Source organism: Anser cygnoides, chromosome 1 (assembly GCF_040182565.1).
Source record: "Anser cygnoides isolate HZ-2024a breed goose chromosome 1, Taihu_goose_T2T_genome, whole genome shotgun sequence".
In the NCBI taxonomy this organism is placed as follows: domain Eukaryota; kingdom Metazoa; phylum Chordata; class Aves; order Anseriformes; family Anatidae; genus Anser; species Anser cygnoides.
Window position 1 is genome coordinate 44,031,812 of NC_089873.1, and position 26,163 is coordinate 44,057,974.

Sequence of the window (26,163 nt, forward strand, 5' to 3'; positions counted from 1 at the left end):
AGGCGCGGTGAGTGGCAGGCGGCGCCCGGCGGTGGGGGCGCCGCCTCCATTTTGCCCCTCTCCCCCCCCCGCCCGCCGGCCATGTCGGAGTGGGTGTCCTACTACCGCGCCGAGCGGCCCGGCGACGACGAGGAGGAGCGGGAGGATGGCGACGGCCATGAGGAGGGCACGGAGGCGGCCGGTGAGGCTCCCCGCCGCCCCCCCGCGGGCGGATCGAGGCCCCGGCCGGCGGGGGGCCCTTCTGCAAGCCGTTTTCCCCCCCTTTTCTCCCAGGGGACTACAGGTTCTCGGGCCGGGACAGCCTCATCTTCTTGGTGGATGCCTCCAAGGCCATGTTCCAGCCCTGCGAGGACGAGGAAGCAGCGACTCCCTTTGACATGACCATGCAGGTGAGGCCGGGCGGCCGCCCCGCGCTTGGCGGGCCCCGAGAGATATTGGCATGCACAGGATTTATTTCCTTGGCCTCCCTAGTAGAAAGGGAACGGTAACGAAAAATAATAAGGCTGTGCACTAAAAAACCACAAAACATCTTGAAAAGCAACATCTTGAACTCTTTCTCCTGGTGAAACTTAGCTTAAAGCATTCGTTACGGTTCTGCCGTGCACCAGAATCAGCTCATAGAAACTGCCAGCTGCCAAAGACAAAAGACTTTTGCACTGTTACTACAACAAATGTTCACGTTTTGACCTGCGTGCATTCTTTTCAGTGCATCCGGAGCGTGTATACCAGCAAAATTATTAGCAGCGACAGGGACCTGCTGAGTGTCGTGTTCTATGGCACACAAACGAACAAGAACTCCGCGGACTTCAAGCACGTCTATGTTCTTCAGGACCTGGACAATCCAGGTAAAGGCAATAAGGAGATAGGAAGGTTTATGGAGAGGGCAGAGATAAAAAAAAAATAACAATCTGTGTAGTATTGTCAGTAACTGGCCTCTCTGAAAACACAGCTATCAGGTAAACAAAAAGGTTCTTGTTAGTGAGATGTGTTTTGGGAGGGTGGATTTAGAAATTTAGTGGAAGCTTAGAAACTTAATGGGAGCTTAGCCTTTTCTGTTATAGTTTGTTTAGATCTCCTTCCTGTGTCTTTTTTCTCTATTTTACTGTGGTCATCCACTTGCATCTGTTAAAGCTAAGAGGATCTCAAAAGAACTCTTGAAAGCCCATCATGTGCTGGCCATACTTCAGAATAATATGTGGACATTATAAGGAACTGCAAGTTACAGCTGGTGGAGAATATCACAGAATCACAGAGTGGCTGAGGTTGGAAGGGACCTCTGGAGGTAATCTTGCCCAACCTGCCTGCTCAGCCAGGGTCAGCTAGAACACGTTGTCCAATTTGTTAGCTGTTTTGGGTATTTCGTCTCAATTTTCATAGTAAGTTTTGCAGTTCTTTATTTTAGCTCTTCCGTTTTGTTAGGATTACCTTGCATGCACTTGTTAACAAGAGTCCCAATAGTTGAATTGGAAAAGTTAGTAGCAGTGCAATGAATGCATGCTTGGCGCTACAGATTATCTGACAGCTGAGAGTTGTAGGGGGACTCTGTCTACTAACTTTAATAACTGTCTTTATCTCTGGGGAGGTTTTATTTCATTTTCTTAACTAGGAGGTGCAGTTTAGTGCTTTTGCTATCGTGCTTTAATAACACATGGGTTTTCCTGTAAGAACTGTGCCTTGTCCTACTTTCAGAATTAATTACAAGTGGGACCTGACAAGACTGCCCAAGGTTCATCTCTTTTCTTTGGAAAATAGTGCCTTAGAATTCTAGCTCATCCTTTTTCCTCCTCCTTCCCTGCTTGGCCTTTTTACCTTCATTAGAGGCAGTAGCTTCATCATTCCAATAAAGAGTGTGGATGAAAGGTAGATGTTGTTAAAAAGGAAGAGAACCGTACGTTTACTGCCACTGGAGAGCCACACGGAAAAGACACGGTATTATTAGTTATTATGTAGTTGTTATGAAAACTTACGGTATTAATTAAATGAAAGCTGAGGGTGAAAATGGGGAAAAAATGACGTTTTCAGATGAGATTTCAAGAGTGCTGTGGAATTTGAGTGAAGGACAAAGGAAGAAACTCTGCAGAGTGCAGTAGGTGAAAAATGGAAGCTTGTCTCCCTTTTTAGAGTTGTGGGAGAAGACAGAGGAACTTCTTTTATATGGCTGGAGAAAGGAGTCATACTTGGGCAGGAGTAATCCACAGGTCTTTAAAACGGCCATCAATACCTGACTGGAATGGTGCTCTGCTCCATGTGGTGATCTACGGGCTGAATCTCACCTCTAGACTGATGCTATCGGGCATGCAGGGCAAAGGAGCAGGAGGAATTCTCAGCCTTCCAAAAGTGCCGTGGAGACAGGATGCATTTCAGTCTCCTCTCTGTTTGCTGGTGGCACAGAATTCCACCATTCCTCTGAAGTGGGTGCAATTGGTGCGTTTTCTGCTGAGAACTTGTCTTTCCAATTCAGGGTGTGTGTGATGCTTTTATCGCTGCGTGTTTTCCCCAACAGAAGGTGCCCCACATTGGTGCCAGGGCACTTTGCCTCTCTTGCAGGTTTTTTCAGCTGATAATCAGCTTACATTATTGAAAAAGTTAGGCCATCTCAAACAGTTTTCTCAGATAGGTGTTGGAAGTGCACCACTGCAGAGCTGTTAGGGGACATTACTCAGGTATCAGCTGCAAGGAACCATCGGCGCTTATTTGGAAGAGTTTGCGGTACTTGTTTCAGTATTTCTAATATGTGCAAACACTGTTATTTCCCTTAGGGGCAAAGCGAGTTCTAGAGCTGGACCAATACAGGGGAGAAGAAGGACAGGCGCTTTTCCGCGAGACCTTTGGCCACAATGCTGACTATTCACTGGGTGAAGCACTCTGGGCCTGCTCTAATCTGTTCAGCGATGTCCGAGTCAGACTGAGCCACAAAAGGATCATGCTTTTCACCAACGAGGATAACCCTCACGCCAACGACAGTGCCAAAGCCAAGCTGGCCAGGACCAGAGCTGGTGATCTGAGGGACACAGGTCGGTATTCTCCCCTTTAACGTCGGCCTGGAATTTGAGACGATAAAAGTGATGTGATGGGTCCTTGCAGCAGATGTTAAAATGCATTGCAGGTTCCTGATGGAAAAAGAACGTAAAAACATTAGAACTAAGGAATCTTTTGGGTGCTTTCTAAATTAGAAAATTTGGTATCCAATCTAAATTAGAAAATCCATTATCCAACCTGGTATCTGACAATGAACACTTATTTTCTAGGGTCTCTCTATCTACCCTTATACCATAAATCAGAATTAGAGAGGGCCATGGAAAACAAACTATTCTATTTCATTGTTCTGCCTTTTTCCAGGAAGGGAATAATAACACTAGGAAGGGAAAAGTAGTACTAAGTCAACACAAAGGAAGATTAATGATTGCATTCTGAATTAGCTGAAGAACAGCAACCTCGGCTCAGAGATTGGAGAGCAAGTGCTTTGTTAGTTCAACTATGCAGCTGAGATAACCATTGTTTTTTGAGTTCAGCATACATGCTAGTCTAGAAGCTCTGAGGCATCCTTAATCCATCAGCTCTTATAACTGGGAAAGGGGAATTTCTGAACTGATTGCTTCCCTCTATGCCTGAAGGAAGATTATGTTTTAAAGGAGCTGATCAGAGCTGTTTCATGCACAATGTTGATGCAATTCTTAATTAGGGAGGGAACCTTTTGCATGCGACATTGCTTTGACTGAAGATTAAGAAAGTCTTTTGCCTTTTTCTCTAGAAACTTTCACATCTGGGGCAGATGGGGCAATTTGGATCTTTCTCTGTCAATGACAGAGAAATCTGAGAGTGTTGTGGAACATGCCAGCGTAAGAAAGAAGCAGTTTCTGTCATCCTCCTGTCTTCTACTTTCTTTCTAGGTATTATACTGGACTTGCTGCACTTGAAGAAGCCAGGAGGGTTCGATATCTCTTTGTTCTACAGGGACATTATAAATGTAGCAGAGGATGAGGACCTTGGGATCCAACCTGACGAGTCAGGGAAATTGGAACATCTCATGAAGAAAGTACGAGCAAAGGAGACAAGGAAAAGGACTTTAGTCAGGTGTGTGTCTAGTTACGGTATGTCATTCAATGGAAGCAACTGGATTTTATTTTCAGACTGCATCTCACCTACCTCTTCTGGAATGATTGATTGGTCTCTAAAGTCATCAGTACTTAGATTTGTCAGGCTTAATTCCTAAGCCTGAGATTGGTGTTTCTTCCTTAGCTTCCAAGTATATTTGTCCTTGGTGGGTAACAAGAGCGAAGAGTGAATCTAGGTGTCCTCTTCTCAACCAACTGACATCTCCTGCATTAAGGTTGGCCAGAAAGTATCATACTGAAAAAAATGACATCATCGATTAAGTAAAATACCTACCAAAAAACTTGTGGTCTAAAATGTTCAGTTTATAGTGCAATCAGATTGAAACGAGGCTTTGCTTACTAGAGTTAACTTAGAAAAAATTAATCTCAATGTGACTGATAGGTATTTTGGTCTGTAATTAAATAGTTATATGTGGCCAGCGTGTCTAGGCTCTTGGTATGGATTCACACAGCCTTGATATTCCTGATCTCTTACTGAAAGATTAGAGATACTTACAGAGAGATTAAAGGGATCTTGACAAAGCGGATGGAAAGTATTTTTGGAACCACCTACTTCATAACAGTTGATTTTATTGAGTGAATTCATGGCAGAATGATGTGGGTGCACAGTACGTAAATGAACTTTACAGCCTGATTTTTTTAAAAAATATATTTAAAAAAATCCCAACTTGAGCTGTTGTTACCAGCATTCTTGCTCCTGCTTGCAACTTTATTTTTCTCTTCTGGGAATGTGCCTCAAGTTTTCTAATACCCGAAGAGGAAGAATCCTGTATCAGTGATATCTTTGAGAGGAGAGCAAGTAATATTCACAGTAATTCACTGTCCTGCGCTCAGAACTTTAAGATTACCTTCAATTTTAAACTTTTCCGTATGAATTTTTCTCTTAACTTTGTATTTTAAATCATGGTGTTGGTTGTCTTGATGGATTTCTTTTGGGGAATTTTGCTTTCTGCTTGAACGGTTGTGTGAATTCAGAGGTCATAGTGCGTTAAGCACAAGTGAAGTTGCCCAACCATGAACTTGTCCTGTGCTCTACCTGAGGGTAGCTGCCCTTCTGAGTGATAAAAGGTGGAAGAAATTTGGTAGATGAACTGTGTTTAAATAATTTTTATGACCAGAAGTGACAGCATTACAAGAATGTTTTTACACAACTGAAATTAGGGAGAAAGTAATAATATGCTTCCAGTAACACATGTGATTTTGGGGGGAAGAGGAGGTTGGAGACAATAAATTATCTGGGAAATTACTGTTTTTTTTTCTGTTTGTTTGTTTTAAAAAGTGATGGTTCAGAAGTCTCAAGTCTGTATCTGCTTTTTTTCACAGGTTAAATCTATATTTGAACAAAGATCTGTCTCTTTCTGTTGGTGTTTACAGTCTTATTCAAAAAGCTTACAAGCCATATCCAGTGAAGCTGTATCGGGAAACTAACGAGCCAGTTAAAACAAAAACGAGGGTATTTAATGGAAAAACAGGCAGCTTGCTTCTGCCTAGTGATACAAAAAGGGCTCAGGTAATGTATTACGTGTCTGCTTCTTCCTGTCACTGTGATTGTCAGATGGAGAGGTGCGGGGAAATGCTCAGCCTTTGCTGCTTTTGTTTTGTATTTCACTTTCAAGATGAGATGCAGAAATATTTACATCTATATGCCCCTGGGGATGGTGCGGTCACTTTGTAAGTTATGCAGAGAGAGAGTGGGTTGTTTCTCTGGCGTGACTCTCAAGGGAAAGCATAGCTGCTGGTAGCAGTGCGCTCGGGAACACCGGTCATTTCTTTCTGTAAGGCAGAGCTGGGTTGGCAGCATCTGACCTTGTATGGCCTTGTGCTGTCACTGCTGGTGATACCGTTTGATTCATTAGGAACTTATTTTGACCACTTTATTAAACATACGAGTGTGAATCACAGAGGGGTTTTGGAGCTCTTCTCCAAAGCAAAAAAGGCATAATTAGCTTAGCTTATTTATCTATTTATTAATTTGTTCTTTGCTTTGTCTTCCTGCTTGATGGCCTGGCTGATGTAGATTGAATGATTGTCACGTTCTGCTCAGGCACAGCCTTACTTCAAAGCGGGATAGCCAGTTGCTAGGTGTGTTGTCACAAGTGCACTTTGTGTTTCCTTCCATACCAAAAGATCATGAAGTTGTTTAATTATTAGTTTTATTTATACTGGACATGAGTGTCTTGAAATAAAATACAGAAGATAAGCAGAAAGCTGAGCATCAAGCCTTTACATGTCTACCTTCTGCAGGCGCGCTACAATACATTTTCATTTTTGTGGCGTATGAGTGATGCTTCAGAAGTGTTGGTTCTGCCAGGAGTAGCTGATGTGCATCTGCTGAAGCAAGTTTAGAGCCAGGGGTCTGAGAAGACCTCTGGAAGTGTCTGGTCCATCCCAGAGCAAGACTCAGGAAACTGCATCAGGTCATTCTGGGCTTGTTTGGGGCCTGCTCTGAGTAACTGCAGGGATGAGATGTGACAGCCTTTCTTGTTCCAGGTTTTAACCAGTGGCTTGGGAAAGTGCGTTTTGCTAATGTCCAGTCCAGATTTCCCTTGGGATAACCATTGCAGACTGTGACCTGCCATTTCAATGTGCAATAATGTGGAGAATTTGCTCTGTCTTGTCTAAAACCCCCTTTTCAGTAGTGGAAGACAGCAATTGCATCCTCTTCTTCACCTCTCTCCTCCAAGTTTTCTTCTGCTGTCATCATTACTACGTGTTCTTCTCTGGCTCTCTGTAATTTAGGTGTATGGGAACCGCCAGATTGTGCTGGAGAAAGAGGAAACAGAAGAACTAAAACGATTTGATTCTCCAGGCTTGTTTCTGATTGGCTTCAAACCACTTTCAATGCTAAAGCAGCACCACCATATCAAGCCCGCCCAGTTCATCTATCCTGAGGAGTCCCTAATAAGTGGTAAGCAAGGAAGGCAAGAGAAGATTCGTCACCTTACGTTAGGGTAATCGGCTGATTCATAGCCTGTTTGGGTGGCGATCATTGAGTGTAAAATCTTCGTCTAACTTAAAAACTTGCTAATGTTGAAACGTATAGAAATGACTTTTACTGCCCCTCTCAGTTGCAGTTAAATTTTTTCTTCAGTAGCAGAAAAGCTGATTGGGCTTTGTGTTTTGTTCAGGAAAAGCAGCTAATCAAACTAAGCAGATGTAGCCCCAAAATATTTGGTTTTATCATTCATGAAAGTGAAGGATCCCAGTACCTGACAAGAAGGCAAATGTGGTAAAAAACAAAGAAACCAAAACCAGTGAAGATAACTGCAGTTTTCAAGTCCGTATCAGTTACGAGTGTAAACACAATACTTGGGAAGTGTGGTTGAATTAACACTTTATTGCCTTGGGAAGAGAGGAGAGGATGCTTAAGACTGTGTTTTCTCCCTTTTTTATCTATCTTTGTAAGTTAATTCATCTAGAAATACAGTATTAATCCATCCCAAGCTGCATTCATAAAGGAAAAGGTCCAGCTCCTCCATCTGCCAGCGGGTAATGAGGGCTGAGTTACAACCTTGCATTGTCTGACTGAGGAAGAACCTTTACACTAGCTTCTTCAGCTTAGCAGTTTCCTGAATGAAACACGTTACTTGTATGTCAGGTTTTTTTTGTAACCACTCTATCTGGTGAAGTACAAAGCAAACATATGTGGTTAGGCCTCAAGGGGGAATATTGCAGTCTGAATTCTTAATTTGTTACTTCTGCATAAAGTCCTATGATGTGCTGCTATTCCTGTGTCCGACCTGACCAGAGTTACGCTTTGTAGATACCTCTTTCCAGTTTTCAGCCTTACTTCATTTCTCAGGTGTTAGTGTTTTCAGTTCTTTGCCCAGAACTCTCTCAGCTCTGGTCATGAGAGACAATGTGAATGTCATTTTAGAGGTTTCTCCCTTCCAAAAGTTGCTTTCTACCTCTGAAAATATTGCAAGCATTTCAAAGAAGTCACAGATAATGAGTCAGTAATATCTAGGGTTACATTCCTGAACAAAGGAGCAAATCTGTCAATCTGACCAGTACAGTCTTTACTTTATAGGGAGTACAACTCTATTTAATGCCTTATTGATAAAGTGCTTGGAGAGAGAGGTGATGGCGCTGTGCAGATACACCATCCGCCGGAACACCCCCCCTCGCTTTGTGGCCCTGGTTCCCCAGGAGGAAGAGGTGGATGAACAGAAAGTGCAGATAGCTCCTCCAGGTATGGGAAGAGATGCTTGCTTTCCCTACTCTGTGGGATGGAGTCAGTATAATAGCCTCCTGCGTTGTATGAAAATATTCTTGGTGCTGTCTTGAAGCTGGGCAGAGCGCTCTCCAACATCATTTTTCTTCAGTTTTGTCATTGTAAGCATCTGATGTTGCATCTGTTTTTAAAGCCTCAGTTGCATCTGTGCTTGCTCAGGTATAACATGGCTACAGTATTTTCCCTGCCTTCTACCTCTTTTTAGCAGATTCAAGTAACCGAGCTAAAAGATAAAAGATAAAAAATTGATCCTCGCACCTTATCAGCTGAGTGGGGAATGATTTAGGGACCACAGGCAGACTCTTGGTCTTTTGCATTTTCTCTCTTAGTTAACTGGAAAATCCTCTACTGGGAGAATGTAAAGTAGGGGAATAACGTTGCTTGTGTACAATGTAAAGCATTTCAGAAATAACATCTAAGCATTAACCAGATATTCAAGCAAGTCTTTTTCAAGCTCATATTTAGTGAAAGATGGGGAATGTGGAGGACAAGTTACTGTGATCTTCTACGTAAAAAAACAGGTCACAAGTTTCCAGCTTTTAGTTATGCATTTAGTAGGATTCTTTTCCAAAAAAGCCAATTGTGGTGTTGGGTATTTACATTGAGATTGGGATTGGATGTCATAGTGTAGGCATGAGGAGGTATTACTGATTGTTGCTGCTTGCAACAAAATAGCTAGAAAGTTTGGGGAATCATCAGACCTACCTATTTACCACCTTGGTCTTTCCTATAAATCATGGTTTTGAGGATGTGGTTTTCAATAATTGTTCTCTCGCTGTCTCTGTTCTGTGCAGGTTTCCACGTCATTTTCCTACCGTATGCAGATGATAAGCGGAATGTTGATTATACAGAAAAGGTGCCAGCCAGTCAAGAACAGGTGAACAAAATGAAGGAAATCATTCAAAAACTCCGGTTCAAATACAGGTACATGGAGACAAATAGTGTGTGGGGTGCACATAGGGAAGAGTGCACAACACTATTGCTTGCTCTGTTGTACATATTTTTCAGCAGCAGTTTCCACACGATGAGATTTTGGTGCATGTGTTGACTAAATAGATATAATTGGGACGTTTCTTCGTACCTACTAATTTAATCACAGAATGGCTGAGGTTGGAAGGGACCTCTAAAGATCAGCTAGTCCAACCCCCCTGCCGAGCAGGATCACCTAGAGCATGTTGCGTACGATGGCATCCAGGCAGGTTTTGAGTATCTCCAGAGAAGGAGACTCCACAACCTCTCTGGGCAGCCTGTTCCAGAGCTCTCTAGCATTCTTTAACAGGTCTACAGTAAATGTTTTAGAAAGACATAGTTATGAATACATTGGCTGTAAAATATTCAACAGCTTAGTAGTGCAAACTCGGTGGTCAAGCCAGGCACCTTAAAGGTTGTGGTTACAGTAGTTGGACAAGACTTTGAACTGCTCTTTAGATTTGATCTGGATTTTGTTCCACAGTATGGCCAAGCATCATTGTGCAAATGTTGCTGTTGTTTACGCATTATGGGGATATGTCAGCTATAGGTCTAGGTAACTTAGCAAGCCTTGCTAGCTCCATTTCATAATGCAGTGTCTTGCATATATAAATTACATGCAAGTTTTTACTTAGAAGGTCCCAATGTACCTCGAGTGTGGGAGAGCACCTTGTTTCCCAAACATAAAATGTTTGCTTGTGTACATCAAAAAAAGTGTCTCTTGCCCCGCATCATTGCAGACACGTGGATAAAATGCATTTAGTGAGGAAACTTTCAAGAGATAATGATTTGCCTAAGCAAATTGTTTCCATTTGCAATAGTCTTGTACAGACTTTATTCTTAATCATTCTGAAATGCCCAGGCATCATGTGTTATATGTAGCATGTTTTGGAATTCTTTATAGTATTGCTCTGGTTCTCTGGGCTGTTGTAATTTGTTGCAGAGGTACCCCATTTTGTTGTGGTACCAATCTATCACAAATTAAATTTGGATGAGAGTATGTCAGAGAATAGGCCTTCTTCATCATAGCTAGGACAAATTTCATGAAGTGCTCTTAGGGGACAATTTTTTTATGTGTGTAGAAAGTAGCACAGGTGGTATTAATGCAGGACGCCTCTGTCCATCTCACACAGCTTTTAACATTGTGGATACGTGACAGGGATGGTCATTCAGCAGATAAATTGAAAAGAGGAAAGCAGTTCTTCCAGTGAGATGGACTGATGTGTGGAAAGGAGGGAAGTTTTACGTTGAAATAGGTTGGCTGGAGATCTTACGTATCTTATCTGGCTTCTCAGCAGCATGAACTGAAATTTTGGGGGATTCTTGACAGGACTGACAGCTTTGAGAACCCGGTTTTGCAGCAGCACTTCAGGAATCTGGAGGCTTTGGCGTTGGATATGATGGAACCAGAACAAGCTGAGGATCTGACAAGTGAGAATTACTGGTGCATGTGATGGGCAGTAGGATAAAGGGCTCTTGACGTGGTCTGTTTGAAGTCAGAGATCTGGTGCTACAAAACCAGAAGTCTTCTAGAAGAATGTTTTAGTCTTGTGCTGTTCCAAGATGTAGAATTCTGGATGTGTCTTCAAGAATTCTTCTTCAAAAATTATTTGTCTTCAAGAATTTAATTAATACTTTGGTCTGATAAATTGGCAGCATTTCTTACAGAATTATTATTCTGCTAGGAGGCAGTGATGCCACCTTGTGGCTGTGACGATTTATATATAAGAATATCTCAAAGGGTAGAAACTTACTTTTGAAGGGGAAGGCTGTTTGTTTTTTTGTTTTGTTGTTTTAAATTTTGTCGTACTCTAGGAGTAGTATTAGAGCAGTTATTTGTTTCTTCTGAAGTGATGCCTAATAAATAATCTAGGTCCCCATGCTAGGTACTGTACAAATATATGACAGAAACAACCTGTTCTGCAACAAACCGCTTGTAACCTTAGGTAGTGAACTGCTGTAATTGTCCAAGGTTAGACCTAGGTAAAGGTGCCACCAGCTGGGAGATCTGTATCACTTCTACCATGTACGTTTTGTTCCGTGTATATATTTACTGTTCAGGGATATGTGTGACACTATTGCACGTGTATGATACAAATCCTTGATATTATCAAGAGCTGTGAGTTTCCCATCTGTGATTATCATAACATCGCTCTTTGGATTTTGCATGCTTGCAAGATGCTTGCATGCTAGTTTTTACAAAAGCAAGATTGTGTCTTGTGATGTGCTTGTTTAGACTCCTGTATTTGCTCTGTTTTTAAGACGGCAAATCTTTCTCCTTTCTAGTGCCAAAGTCTGAAGAGATGAGCCGCAGGCTGGGCAACTTGGTGGAGGAGTTCAAGCAGCTGGTTTATCCTCCTGACTACAACCCTGACTGGAAGGCTGCAAAGCGAAAACAAGGCAAGTAATGACAGTGCAGACACACAACATGGTGTGTGTTTTCTTTTTTTTTGTTGAGGCTTCTGTGTTTTCAGTGATTCGTAGGGAGCACAGGATATTCTGGAATCCAGCTAGACAGCTGCTGGAATGAGAAACTGCATAGTGAAAACCCAGAGTGGTATAAGAAGGAATGTGGTTAAATTATTGTTTTATATATATATATATATATATAAAAATATATTTTATAACTTCAGGTTTTACAACAGAGAATTAAAATTATTAATACTTTAAGTCTGTGTTTTGAGTGAGGAAACAGACTTTTATTCATGGGATAGTTTTGCAAGTCCAAGATGGGCATCTTTAGCAGTACATATCTAAGTAATGCCCAAGTACATACATAGTTCGGGAACCTGTGAAACTCTGCATAAAGGAGGAGTGTCAGCTGAATTCCCTCTATGAACACAAAGTTTTGTTCTTGCCTTTGAGATCCTGTCAATGAAATACTGTATCATTTATGTAGTAAGTGACACCTTTAGAAAAAAAATGTAGAGTGAGTGTGTAGATAGCCATTAAAGTGTCATGCTAATGGCTGTTAACTGTGGTGTGTATAAGAAATGCTGATGTCTTTCTATTTAAAAACTTTTTTTAATCTTGGTGGTATAAAATTTGTCTTTCTAGCCTATGATGGTGAAGCTGACAAGAGGCCGAAGATAGAAATCTCAGAAGATTCACTGAGGAGTTACGTGCAGGCTGGCACTCTAGGCAAGCTCACTGTACCTGCTCTGAAGGATGCGTGCAGGCTTTATGGGCTGAGGAGTGGGGGGAAGAAGCAGGAGCTCATAGATGCGTTAACTGAATACTTTAATAAGCACTAAGCGGGAACAGAAAGCCCTGGTTGACTTCCATCTGCTTAAAGATGTGATTGTCTTAAGTGTATGCTGAATCTGTTCAGTCTTGCTATGGAAGAGAAGGCTAATTGTTGCTGAGCCAGCAGTGGAGAAACTTCCTCGTCATTACAAATAATCTCTGCAAACTTGGATTCTGTTCACAGTAGCCAAAGGCAGAATTAAATTTCCTGCTAATTCAGGTCGCCCACTGAAAGCGAACACAGTTGTGCCTTCCTGGTTTCTTAATAAAAGTTATTTTGGACTTCTTTGCAACACCAACTATACCATCTTTTCATCAAAAAGACGGCAAAACTCACTTCAACGTGAGTAAGAAAGCAGAATGATCCGTGTTAGTGGCACTGCATGCATTCATGCAGCAGGTCAAGTTCCTAACACAGGATGTAAATGTAGTGGGTTACTCTGCTACTCTCCAAAACTGCCAGCATTAGTACTTGTAATCAAAATTGGGTTCTTTTCTACCATCGGCGTTACAAAGATTACCAGCAGATCACAGAGGAGAAAATCATTGCTGGTGATCAGTAGCCAACTGTTGGGGCAAAATGCCAACGCTTCGTAAAGCTGCTCAGCCAGGTCTTCCATTTTGAAATGGCAACTGCAAAAGCTGGTTTAAAAAAAAGAAAGAAAAAGTCGTGTTCCCTGGAGGGCTGCAAGCACTGATGACAATTAAATTACTAAGATGGCACAGAGCTTTTCCACCTCTGTAGTGAGTATGAGTCAGAGTATTGAACAGGCTTCGGTGCTAAAATCCGTGCTTTAAAAATAGCTAGCTGTGGCGGGTAGCCCTTGCTAGTTACTTCGGCTATTTTTTTAATTATACTTCTGGAGGCTGCATCTGGGGATGTGTAAATAGTGGTTTTCAGACTCTCACCCCAGGATGTCCCACCTGTCTTGCAGTGCAAGGTGAGTTAAATTTTCGTTGCTGTAGGGAACAACGCTAATTGTTCCTAAACTGTAACTTACCACTGAATGCAAACACAGAATACATGAGATGCTCATTTTGGTCTGTGTTGTTTTTTGCGTTCAGCAGAGATTCTTGTTTGGCACGCTCAGTTAGGCAATGTACTGAAGAATTAGGTCATATATTAAAGTCGTGCCCATGCTGTAGCGAGTGTGGCACACTTGTTAGGAGCCAGCTGCAAACACTGCGTTGATACTTCGACCACCCTAGCTCTACCAGCACACTGCCCACTTGCACAATACTTCTCAGAAGAGGAGCTAACATGTATTGAGCTCTGCCGGATTGGAACCAGATGGTCTTGCTTTCAATCACCTTGCATTACAGTAGATATTTTTAATAAGGATCTGTCTAAGCAATAAATTCCTTTTGCCCTTAGGCGAAGAAGTTACTGTAAACAAGACTTGGAATAGCAAGTCTATTCTGTCCTTAATTCTGTGAATTTTCCTTTCGTGGATGCCCTTGTTAACTTCTGTCTTGGCTTGCTAACCCCCCAGCACAATATGTTCCAGGCTTTAGATGATAACGGCACATTTTGTCTAGGTTATTACATTTTCCCTTTTTTTTTCTTAAAGCAGGCTATTACATTAGGCAGAAGTTTAACAAGGATGATGGTAGAAGGCTTCAGAGCAGAAAATCAGACAGTTTGGCTTGCTCAAGAATCCTTTATTTATGCTCCTTATGTGCTTTGTTTTACATCAGCTGTTTTGGCATGGTACAGAGAGGGCAAATCCTTTGCAAAGTTGTGCTTTTAAACACAACTAGCTCAACAATCAGCATCAGGGAACAGCAGCCTTTCCAAAATTCATACTAATGATAGGACTCCAAAATCTTTGTATTGACTCAACACTAGTGTCCTTGCTGAGATGAATTGACCAGCCATTTATACAAGTACACAAACACGATTTAAGTCTTTTCATGAGATGGTTTCATCTGCTTGGGATGTACTCAATAGAGGTATGTAGTTGGTGCCTCTGTGGAAACATTACAGAACTTATTTTCTTTCCCTTCTGTTGTACGTCTCAGTCTTTCCACTCTAGCTTTCCTTTCCATTTTGGAAAGGTGAGAAGCACAACTGAGCTGGGTAGCCACGTAAGGAGCCTGGGGATAAACTTCCAACTGTTAGAAGTCCAGGCATGCTGCAAACATGTTTGGTATGATCTGCTCCAACACAGAGGTTTACTCTTCTGCTCAGACAAGCAATTGGATTTATTACACAATATGTATTTAACTACAGCTAACTCTGTAAAACCACCACTAACCCAAAACGCTGATGGTGCTTCACGCTTTTCCAGATCATAAGGTTACCTATCATTCTCTTCCTGAGCCACAAGTTGTTTTATCTGAAAAATTACTTGCTCTCTTGTTCTGGCCATGACTTAAAGCATTGATCTTTAGTTAGATGACCATAGTGCAGTAGCATCCCTCAAAGCATGGGATCCTTCTTATAATTTGCCAGATGTATGGTACTTGTCAGTCACAGCAAGTTGCTGTCTACGATGTTTTGTACTTAAAAATCCTAGGGAGCCCAAGCTTTGCAGGTCATTGATACAGTCCATGCAAGGAAAACCAAAGAAGGATGAACTACCACACACCACACTGAGTAGCCTTTAGGCAATCTCTGAGCAATTTAGCTTTACAAGTAGGAACACTTCAGCTAGTGGCAAATGCTTCCCCAAGGGAACGACAATTACGGACATTCCTGTGTTTAGCTTTGTCAGCAATTTTATTTTCTTAGAAAGACAGTATTTAAAAATAAGTGAAATTAAGAAATTTCCCCTTGTGCACTGCTGTAAGATTTCCACTCCCCATACAGCTTTTCCAGAAGTCTGTTGTCTGGTCTCAAGAGAGAGGGTTGTGCTATGTGTACCGATCCCGGCTCCACCTGCTGCTACACAGTAGCCACTGCCTTATACAGGGTCTATGCTGCTTCACTTCAGAACAACTCCAGCAGGCCGAATACCTGCATTGTACTGAGGAACCAACACGCCTTGTCCTCTGTAGACTAAACCCTTCTGAAGCACAAACTCACACCCGTTAGAGGCTGAAGCTTAGCAGAAATACTCTTAACGCAAAGGAAACTAACAGGTAGGTTAAAAAAAGCCCTGAGCAGGCAGACATGGAGATATGGGGGGGGATTTTTTTTTCTTTTGAACATCCAACAGTAAATACAATTGTACAACCACTTTTCAATAAGTACTACAATGAGAAGGACTATGTTGGAGTGGAATAAGAGAAAAGAGGGGGAAGAGGAGGCAGAGACACTTTAAGAATTAAGCCGCTATTGAACAAAAATGTGGTGTTTTGAAATGGAACACTGGTATAAAAACTATCATCACCAACTAAAGCTAGACATTAATTCCCCCTGACTTCATCTTTTACCCATTCCACACACACTTGAAATCATAGGCGTTTAGACCAACAGTCTCTCTATAGCTTGCTGGACAGACTGGATCTGAGGCTTTAGCTGTGATCCCTCCTTGATGGTGATTGAACAGGCGATGACGGGCCGGGAAACACCGCAAGCCCGGCCCAGGGCCTGCTTGGAGCGCACAAACACATAAGGCACATTCTTGTCCTCGCAGAGAAGAGGGAGGTGCAGGATGATCTCCAAGGGCTCAGCATCGGCAGCCATCACAATGAACTCCGCTATTCCTCGGTTCAGTGTTTTTGTGGCTGTAAAAGAAACTGAAGAGTAAGTCTAGGTCCTTCTGTAATGCACATCTAATGATAAATAACATTAGGAGATATTGAAATTAATGTGAGCAAGGAGGAAATCTAGCAAGATGACAGGCCAAAGAAAACCAGCAGCTACAGGGCCACGTAATAGAACCAAGGCAGCTTCAAGTGCAGGCTGAACAGAGCTGTGCTCAGCAGTGCACGCATGCAAAGATGAAGGCTGGCCTTTGGAGTGCAAATAGCAGATCCTAGGGATGGGATTGTTCACAGGGTCACACCTGGGGTACTGTGCCCAGCTCTGCCCTCAAGCATAGGAGAGATTCACAAACAAGTGATGCCAGCACAGGGCTGCTCATGTACGATCACAGCACACACACCAGTGATACAGTCTGAGCTTCTACCAGAACTGTGTGTAAATGTTGGAAAGCTTTGTTCTGTGCCTGAATATTGCTTAAGCAGGCTGTAAGGAGGAAAGGGAAGAAAGATACACACAATAGCCAGATCTATATAAAGTTATTGGCCCACAGCTAGAGACAAAATAGAATCTCTAGCCACAGCTTCTCATAAGATCTTTGCTATAAACACAGCATTTCCAGCACACTTTACAACAGGGAGGTCTCACCTTCATTGGCTCCCTTGCGTAGCTGCTTATAGTTGCAGGACTGCTGCACGAGATCCAGTAGCGTTTTGGTGAGCTGAGCATCAGCCAGCGGGTAGGCTTTGGGATTCACTTCTGCCTCGCTCTAGGGAAAGGAGAGAATAAAACGCGTTACATCAGGAGCAAAGGAGCTTGTTCGGAGTAGCGCTAGATATACAGCAAGTCCACCACATATACCGGCTGCTGGGGTCACCTCGCTTTTCTGCTCTTAAATTATAATTTAAGAGCCGTTTCGGGGCCGGGGGCCCGGCCGCGCTGCCTCCAGAGCCCCCCGGGCCGGCCCCGGGACCGGCCGGCCCCGCAGCCCGGCCTCCACGTGCTCCCCGCCCGCCGCCGCCGGGCCGGGCCCGGGGCAGGGAAGCGGGGCCAGGGCCCCCCGACCTCACCCCCCCCCACCGCAACCACCCCGGCCCCGCTCACCATGGCGGCGGCGGCCCGGTGCGTGAGGGAGCGAGGAAGAGGAGGACGAGGAGGAGGCGCAGAGCCCCGGCGCAGCGGCCCGGCCCGCCTCGCCTCGCCGGAACTGAGGGGGCGGCAGCGGGAAGAGGCGGGCAGCCCGGGGCCGCCCCTCGCCGCTTTCCTTCAGTGCCGGTTCACCGCCGCGTTACTCCACCCCCGCTGCCCCGGCGGCGGTGACCGAGCCCCGCAGCGCCCTCCCGCTGCGCTCTGAGGGGCTGCCGGGCCGGGCGAAGCTCCCTTCCCCTCCCCGCTCCGCAGCGGGGCGAGCGGCGGCTCCACCGAGCCCGGCCCCGCCGCCATGTCGCCGCCGCCATGTCGCGACCGCCGCCGCCCTGCGCACGCGCCCGCGGCCCGGCGGGGCCGAGCTGATGGCGGCGGCGGCGGCCGCGTGATGGCGGCGGATGGCGTGCGGCCGCCACGCTGCGGGATGGGCGCTGCCCCTCCGCCCGCCGCTCTGCCTCGCCTGCGCCGTGGGCACCCTGGGCGATGGTGGTGCCTCGGTGGGCAGCGCGGACCCCACTGCCTCCCCTCCGTCCCCCCCGTTCCCCTCCGCAGCCTGGGGTTTGCAGCCCTGGGCTGAGGGGGCTCGGTGCTGGTAGCCCCCCGGGTGGTGCCGAGCTTTAGCCCAGGCCGAAGCATCAACGGGTTGGCCTCTCCCTGACGGGTTGGCCTCTCCCTGACGGGTTGGCCTCTCCCTGACGGGTTTGTCCTCTCCCATCCGCAGCTGGTGCGGAAGAAGCACGCGCTGTCCCGGCTGCGCGATGCCCTGGCCTGGCAGGCGCTGCCCGTCATCCGGCTGTTGGCACTGGACGAGAGGGTCTGCGCCTCTTTGGTAGGAGCCCTCTTTGGTAAGAGCTCCCTTGTGCCGTGCCAGGGAGAAGGCAGGTGCCTGTTTTGGGGGGATAGGTGTGAAAACGTGAGGTTTCTCCCCATTTCAAACACGTTGGAAAAAACGAGACTTGAGTTAGCCAACTCCATGCTTCCACCACCACTGTTAGGTGTAGTTGTTCCCCATGGAAAACTGCTTGGAAGAGGTTAATTAATTTCCCCGCTCCCCAAGGAGCAGAACTGGCACATTAATAAAGCTCCTGCAATTTTCCTGACGTTCCTTTGAAGTCGTTCTGGAGAACAGAGAGTGCTCTGGCGTATGGCTCTTCTCAGCCTGCCCTCCGTCCTGCTCTCACGCCTCACTGCTTTCTCGTCTTGCTGAGCTTGGCATTACGCGAAGGTTCACACAGAAATGAAAGCGTGAGCTTAAAAGGGTGCTGCAGGATCCAATATCAAATATGCAAAGTAATCTATACAGTGCTTTTTTTCACACTATCACGTTAGATTTGTAGAAATTCTGGTAGCTGTAGGTCTGTGATACCTGCTGCTTTCCGGGGGGTTAGCCTCACAGCAGAACGCAGTGTTCAGAGGGGTGTCAAAAAAGGGCCTTTCCAGTAACAGTGTCTCAGATCTTGAACGTCTCTGACTGGTTTTTCTTTGCATAGCAGTGCTGTTGGTCTTTGAAATGTGTTAAATCTTGACAGAGAAAAAAATAATAGTGTAAATGAGGGAACTGTAAGGCAGGAAGAGAAAGGTGGAAGATCTGAATGCAAGTGCCTTCAAAGAGCAAATATAGTGGATTTCTTTAAGTCCATGATCTCAGTTGCACATCACAGATATTTCTTGTTTTGCCCTTCCCCTCCCATGACACACTGAATAATTCAAGCAGTGTTTTCCCAGTTGGTTTCCTAGCACAAACTCTGCTGTGCGCATGTTGGAAACAGTTTCGTTACAAACAGAGCTTTTTGAAGGTTTAGTTTTCTGAGTTGCACACATTTTTATTGTCTGCACACACAGTCCTGTGCAGATGTGGAGGGAGCAGTGCTTATGCCAATTCAGTCCTACACTGTATGATCCTAACTCTAAATACCCCAGAAGACAGGGAGCCGTAGTTGCATTTCAGTGTTCTTCTCTGATCATAAATAATCGGCCTCTCTGAGAATACAATTAAATTTTTTGGGGGACAGCTGTGGGATTTTGCTGTACTTGGTGTAACTCCTGGAACAGTTGGAATCCCAGTCTTGGCTTGGGGTACAAAGAATAATAGGTGTAATAATAGGTGCAATAATAGGTGTAATAATAGGTGTAATAGGTAATAATACAACAGTGTGTAGTTGGTCACATTTTTGAGAGATCATGGAGTATCTGGAAGGGAAGTTACTTGGTTGGGTATGCTGAAACAGCTGGTGTGGTGTGACAGAAGTGGGTTCTGGACCAGGCTGGTCAGTGCTGGAGATGCCTGAAGTTGGAAGGAGCTGAGAGGTAGGGTTAGAATCACAGAATCATCAAGATTGGAAAAGACCTCCAAGACCATCTGGTCCAACCACCCCCCTTCCACCAATGTCACCCACTAAACCATGTCCTTAAGCACCACATCCAACCTTTCCTTAAACACCCTCAGGGACAGTGACGCCACCACCTCCCTTGGCAACCCATTCCAGTGCCTGACTGCTCTTTCTGAGAAGAAACAGCAAAGTGAGACAGTGGTTTGTTCTCATTTGTTGCCTAATTGTGCAAATAACTTGGAAAACGGTGCCTGATAACAGCTTCAATTTAGTGTTGGAATTGTTTCCATATGCCTTAAACCTAGAGTTTAAATGTAGTCTCAGCGTTTTCAGTACTGTGGAGGGAGAATGCTGCTCTCAGTGATGGGTGTGAATGGAAGATGGAAGGGACATCTCACAGCTGGGCTCTAACTTCTGTCATTCTGGAGTGTTGTAATTCAGATGTATGCTGCTGGATACATGCAGTGAGATGTGGTAATGTTTGCAGTTTCATATTTACCTACATAGGTGGAGCCACTGACTTCAACTTTAAAGTACAAGAGTAAAAACAACCTTGTAAAAATTACAAGAGAACTGAGCGCCTCATAGTCCCTTTGTCCTGGTTAAAGGGGCCCTTTTACAAAATACTCCTTGAGAGTATCCACCCTCCTCTGACAAAGTCAGGTTGGTCTGACATGAAGCAGGGGGAAAACAAAACAGTACTGAAAGAATTTGCAGCTCTTTTTACAAAAAGTGTTTACAGCACTGATGATCACAAGCAGGAACGAGTTCCACAGTTGATTGTGGTTTATCTTTTAGGGATGTGCCATACTGTGGAAGACAGTGACGCCCAGGACCAATTCATAGAAGGTGAGAGGCAGATGTCATGTCTCAGCCACTGGCGGTTTGTGAAGAAGGGTCCATCTTGTCTGATAGTGTGAGTGAGATGCTCGGCTTCTGCACAGTTGGAATTGGGAAGAGCATCTGTTTTCTTTCAACCGCAAGAGTGACAAGCAGGCTGTGCCAATATTTGGGGGGGAGGGTGAGGGTAGGGAAGAAGTGCATGCAGATTTAAATATTAGCATTTCTCTGACAGGTTCTGTATGCACCTTGAATTTAGCATCAGATTGGTAACAGTGGTAAACACAGCTCCATCTTTGGACCTGACTGAAGGCTCCTTAAAGCAAACGGAAGTCTTCCCGTTGGCTTCAGTGAGCTTTCGGATCTAGTGCTTTCTCCTCAGGACAAAGATTATTTGGGATTTAGCCATACAGGCTCCAGAGTCCCCTTTGTGAGCAGTCCTTTGTTTCTGTTCTGAAGGAAGCACCTGCAGGTCTGAGAAGGGATCTCTGCAGTCCGGTTAACCTTGCTTATCTCTGCTGAGTCTAGTGATATTTGCAGAGCAACGATTTCCTACTGTCCGGCCACGAGAGATGAAAGGAGATATGACCAGCTCCTTTCAGAGGGGTATAAGTTTTCAGGCATGTGGTTGAAATGGTGTTACAAAGGTGAGAGGTCATTCTGCCATGATACGGTTCAGCTGAGAGATAGATGCTCTCAAACAGAGGGATTTTAACTTAATGACACCTAATTCTTGAAAATTCTTAGAAATTCTGAGAGTGCTGGGCAAGCAAGGACCACTAAACCATCTATATATCACCTGCCTCAAGATATGCCTCTGCTGAGAGGTGTATCTCTTTAGCTAAAGTAGGTCTCCTAGATAAACCTGCACTGTTGCCCTGGATATACCAAGAGACAGTAAACCTAGAAGTCTCTGGTATTTTTTTACGATGCTTTCTTAGAATACAAATGACAAGAATGTGTTACTGTAGAGTGTGCTCTGCTTCCAATGAGTCATGCCATGACAAGAAGATACATACAAACCAGCTTGATCAAATCATATGGAACAACGTTGGGTACAGTGACTCAGTTAAGGGGAGCAAAGATGAGTAGGGTCTTGCTTTCTGGAAAGGTGCACAGGATACCTGCAGTCGGTAGAAATGGCTGGTAGACCTCAGGGACAGTAGCAGCTGGAGGAGGAGCTCTCAGCCTGCTTCTAAGGACACTCAGCAGTTACAGCTCTGATGCCTTCTCTGGAAGGATGTTTTCAAAGGCCAGTTTTCATACAGCAGGAAGCCTGCTCTATTCAATTACCAGATTTTTTTTTAATAGCTTCAGACTAGGGCTTTGTTTCCTTCCCTTCCTGGTTCCTTATGTTTACTTGGTGTCCTGATGCTCTGTTTGTCACTTGCAGTTCATTTCCATGCATGGTTTGTGATGCTGCTAGGATTGCTGTAATATTGCCACAGGGAGCCCCGGCTGGGCTATCAGGAGTAATAGCGCTGGGACTGCTGGTGTTACCCTGCTCTCTCAGCACCCTCACGCTCATTTAGTGTCTAAGCTCTTTGCTCACTGGCCTGCTAAAGCCCCGTGGAAGATGGATTGTGAGCGCTCTTCGATGTGAGTTACTGATCCTGTTTCTCCTGCCTAGTTCTGGTGCATCTGGTAGTGGAGCTGAAGTCCGAGCAGTACTTGTGCTACATTTTGGATGAAAGCCAAAAAGAGGTCAGTGAAGATGAATTCCCTGCCCTTCCCTTCAGTCTTTCAGAGGTTGAAGAGATGGGGGAATGAGAACCCCTCCAACACTGCAGCTACTGCACTCAGATGCAGCTTCTGCTGTAACATGACGTCCTAATGCCAGCTCCCCTGCTGTGATTTTGGCATTGTTGGTGTCTGCTCCGGAGTTTTCTATTGTTCCCATGACACGTTGCAGCTGTATGGCTTCATGATGTTCTCATGAAGCTGTGTGCCGTCCTCAGATTCTTCTTTTCCTCCCTTACCATGACAGTGGTATGAGGAGCTTTCCCAGCCCGTGCTTTTGCTGTCTTTATTCCTAAATTTGTGGTGGCCCTATGGGATACAAAAAATCAGGAAATAGCAAAAGTGGGGAGAAGTTCAGCTGGTTCATCTGCTCATAAAGGAGCTGGAGGGGAAAGGGATAAAAAGGGACAATAAGCAAGAGATTTCTTGAATTAATTAAAAGACCACTGCTGCTTTTAGAAGACTTAATCGTTGTGTTCAGAGTTTTCCTCTGATCTATCCTAAATGGCGAAGAGGACCCACTTTAGGAAAGATCCTGTTCTGGAGCATTATATATCACAGAGAGCTTGCTGTTCTGTGTGCATTTCTACCTTTGGTCTGTGTTCTTAGCCATGAAACGCTTTTTTCTTTCTTCTTTCTGTCTCCTCTACAGCTGAGCAAAGCAACTACCATGAGAGGCAGCCTGCCCATATTCACACTCCTGGGCAAGCTGGCAGATGCCATCCCAGTCTTTGCTGATATACTGGTGGTAAAGCACAGTGAGTAACCTGTCATGCTCCACTGAGGGGTTGTAGTGACAGCCCTAATACACCTAAGCGTGCGTGCACTGCCCCATCCCTGATGTGTGAGTTTATGAAGGCCACACAAGAATCTTGTCCCAGAAGCTGGAGTGGCGTTCAGACCTCTTGGGTTGCTGGTCAATACCTCAATAGCAGGCTTGATGTCGTGCTCTTAGCCAGCCTGGCAAAACCAGCCTCTGAACTGGGGTTTGTATGTATGCCCTGCAGGAATATGCATTTAGTTTTTCTTTCCTTGGTCCAGCCCCTGGGGGTCTGGTAAGCATACTTAGCTGTGTGGGGAGGTAGCTGGGGGTGGTGGACCTTCATGTGTTGAACAGTGAGCTCCTCTGGCTATTTTTTACTGTAGCTCTGCTCAGAGACTCTTAGGAGCATTCCCTGATTTCCTAAATGTTTGACTGGGTCAGGGGGAGAGATGGTGGTGAAGTAGTGCATCGTCTAATCGTGGCATTCAGTAATCTGCATACACCAGTCTGTCTGGTGGGCTTTGGCAAGTCATACCGGTTTTGACTGGGAGGATACAGTGAGCGGCTGTGTGGTGCTTGGCTGCCTACTGGGTTTAAACTACAACACAAGGTTTCAAGGGTGCTGTAACAAAATCAGTTCATTGGTGTGAATGCTTGCAATTTCTGTTCCTCACACTAGGTAATTTAGTGGATCATCTGCCGTTGGGCTTGAAGTACCCAAACGAAGGTGTAAAGGCTGCTGTCTGCTACTTGTATGGCAAGCTGTACTCCTCTCCTGTTGGCACAGAAAGGCTCTCAGCACACTTCGAAGAAAAGCTGTGTGGTCTCTTCTTGAATACTTTGGGCCATGCTCAGACAAAGGAGCTTCAGGTTAATTGTTTGGGTAAGGCATTGCTGAGAGAAACTGCAAGGTGCAAGGGAAGGCTTAGAACAAAGGAGAAATCCTTGGATAGTTTAGATGTCCTGATGTGGGTTGGTCCCTAGAAGAGTTGTTTTTCTGCTTGTTTGAAGCAGTTGATCCTTGCTGTTACCACACAGCAATCAAATGACCCAGACCTGCTGCTAGAGGTGCATACGTGCACTGTGTATAAGTGAATGCCCGGAAGTGTCTGAACGCAAACGCTATGCACAGACAGGTGGGATTTGTAGGGCAGTGGGGAGGAGTCTAACAAATATCATCTTCAGGTATGGGGCATCACGTTCTTCAGGTTAAAAAGGTAATGCGGAAGTGGTGTTTTCATGCATTTATGCTTCCAACTGCGTTTATGTGCTGGAGTGCACAATTTCAGCCTTCCTGGCACTTCTTGTTTGCAAACCATCAAGGGAATTTCTTGTTCTTGTGGGAGGTGAGTAAGAATTGGATTGCTCCTTAGATCATCTACTCAGCCACTAGAAAAGGATGATGATTCCTTTGAAAGTTGAGCTCAGGCACTACCCCTTGTGAGTTTGTACTGATGTGTACTGATGATTTGCATCAATACCTGTAACAATGCTCCATACTTTTATACTGGGGGTGCTTTTTTTATATATGTGTGGGTGTCCTTTAACTAAGTGCAGTTATTTCTGTAAGAGCCTGTCCCATGTGCAGTATGATGTTCACTCTTGTTCCCACTTTTTCAGGTTTGCTAAAGGAGCTGCTGAAGTCTGACCATTTTGTATCCATTCTTATGAATAATTCAAGGACAGAGGAGGAATCTGAAAACTCTGACTTCTTAGAAGGGGAAAATCCACTTCCACTTGTTCTCAAAAAGGTGATTGCTAAAGTAGTCTTACAGCATGCAGCCTATGACTTTCTAACGGGTTATCCCTTGTTCTGAGATGAATTGTTGGTAGAAGTAAAAATTTATTAGCCTCTATTGAATCTTTATTCGATTAACTTGAATGCTGTTGCCACCACTGACTAGCAGTGGAGACTGCAGTGGAAAATGGGGACACCCCCTTAGATCTCCTCATTGTTCATTCCTGAATCATGCAGGGGAGAGGTTTTCCTTGTGGCCTCAGCTGGTTTTACTCACCATTGCTTGAAGCTCTTGTAGTGTCATTAAGACTAAGCATTGGGGCAGAGCTATTCTTCTATAAGCATATATATATATAAATATATATGTGTGTATATATATTCTTATATTCTTATATTCTCTATTGTAGTTCTCGTGTTTTTCCACATTTTTTGTGGATTTGGCCTAGTGTTTTGCTTTGCCTTACCAAGTTTAATCAGTGAAATACATGCCAAAAGAGAGAGATTTTATTTAGTTATTTTAAATTTAAAAATTTAGAAGGAACTGTTCACTGCTCATATCTGCACAGTTTCCTTCATTTTTTTCTTTTTGGCTTTTGCTTCCCAACAGTTTTTGTTGACCAGAGATGAGATGTTACAGGCAGCGAGTTCTCACTGTGTGGCTGCAGTGCTGGTTCACTCTCCCAGCAGATATGCTCCTGCCTTTATTCACGCAGATGTCCCAGGTAAAGAAGTGCAATAACATTGTATTGTTTGTCTCTCTGGCTCTTTGTTTTAGGAATCAGTCTGGCCCCATGAGATCCACTGCTGGCGTAATCTATGCAATGACCTTTTTGTATCAGTAAAAATGTCTAATGTGATTTTAGAAATAGAAGTGAAGAAGGAGTTTTCAGTTGGAAGTATAATAGCAGCTGTCAACAGGCAGAATGGAGTTTCCTCTGCAAGAATCTGGACATTCCTTGAGGTCAAGGCCCATCATGCAGTATAGATACAAAGCCTAAATAGGCAGGGTTTCCATCTTATCCCACTAAATATTGTAAGTGTGCGCAGAACTTGGTTTAGGAGATCTAGCTTTAGAATCCAGCTGTGGGAGATGGTTCATTGATTCACTCTACTCCCACAACACAGAAATGCTCTGTTTTTGCAAATTCTTTGTGAGACAGAAAAGTTCTGAGAGAAAAGATCACTTCACCTGTTATAGCTTGCTTTGTGGCTCTTCATTTGTGCCAAAGGTGAGAACCACAATTCAGCTCCTGCTGTATAAGTTTGTGCTGGGAAGAAGCCTGCCTGTGGGTCTCTGCTCTCTAGTCACTGTGTTTTGAAGACTAGCATACCTCCAAGAATCCATTCCAGCCTCCATTCCTGCCATTTCATAATACAACAGTTCTCCCTATGG

The 26,163-nt window shown here is 44.5% G+C and overlaps 3 protein-coding genes across 10 annotated transcripts in view; 2 read left to right on the top strand and 1 right to left on the bottom strand.

The window, feature by feature from the left end:
- Positions 1-21: 21 nt before the first annotated feature.
- XRCC6 (X-ray repair cross complementing 6) lies at positions 22-13,605 on the top strand. Of its 2 annotated transcripts, XM_048078866.2 has the most exons (12): positions 22-181; positions 274-389; positions 707-845; positions 2,760-3,014; positions 3,891-4,074; positions 5,439-5,625; positions 6,855-7,023; positions 8,146-8,307; positions 9,144-9,273; positions 10,649-10,749; positions 11,605-11,718; positions 12,376-13,605. In XM_048078866.2, exons 1-12 carry the CDS (start codon positions 82-84, stop codon positions 12,570-12,572), a joined length of 1,854 nt encoding a protein of 617 aa, XP_047934823.2. In that variant the 5' UTR covers positions 22-81; the 3' UTR covers positions 12,573-13,605. The 2 variants fall into 2 exon arrangements, with proteins under 2 accessions (XP_047934823.2, XP_066849816.1); XM_066993715.1 differs by lacking the exon at positions 8,146-8,307.
- A 600-nt stretch (positions 13,606-14,205) lies between these two features.
- SNU13 (small nuclear ribonucleoprotein 13) lies at positions 14,206-17,477 on the bottom strand. Its single transcript, XM_048078867.2, has 3 exons — positions 17,318-17,477; positions 16,862-16,982; positions 14,206-16,236 (listed from the first exon to the last, which is right to left on the bottom strand). Exons 1-3 carry the CDS (start codon positions 17,318-17,320, stop codon positions 15,974-15,976), a joined length of 387 nt encoding a protein of 128 aa, XP_047934824.1. The 5' UTR covers positions 17,321-17,477; the 3' UTR covers positions 14,206-15,973.
- A 49-nt stretch (positions 17,478-17,526) lies between these two features.
- MEI1 (meiotic double-stranded break formation protein 1) overlaps positions 17,527-26,163 on the top strand; it is a 36,087-nt gene continuing 27,450 nt past the window's right edge. For 5 of the 7 annotated variants that reach the window (XM_066993622.1, XM_066993629.1, XM_066993643.1 and 2 more), the window contains exons 1-8: positions 17,527-17,856; positions 18,081-18,188; positions 20,488-20,538; positions 22,160-22,233; positions 22,922-23,027; positions 23,712-23,915; positions 24,653-24,783; positions 25,378-25,492. In XM_066993622.1, coding sequence (XP_066849723.1) covers positions 17,655-17,856; positions 18,081-18,188; positions 20,488-20,538; positions 22,160-22,233; positions 22,922-23,027; positions 23,712-23,915; positions 24,653-24,783; positions 25,378-25,492 — 991 coding nt within the window. In that variant the 5' untranslated portion in view covers positions 17,527-17,654. Of the gene's footprint in view, positions 17,857-18,080; positions 18,205-20,487; positions 20,539-22,159; positions 22,234-22,921; positions 23,028-23,711; positions 23,916-24,652; positions 24,784-25,377; positions 25,493-26,163 lie in introns of all 7 variants that reach the window. The other 2 variants (XM_048078868.2, XM_048078870.2) reach the window with 2 other exon arrangements.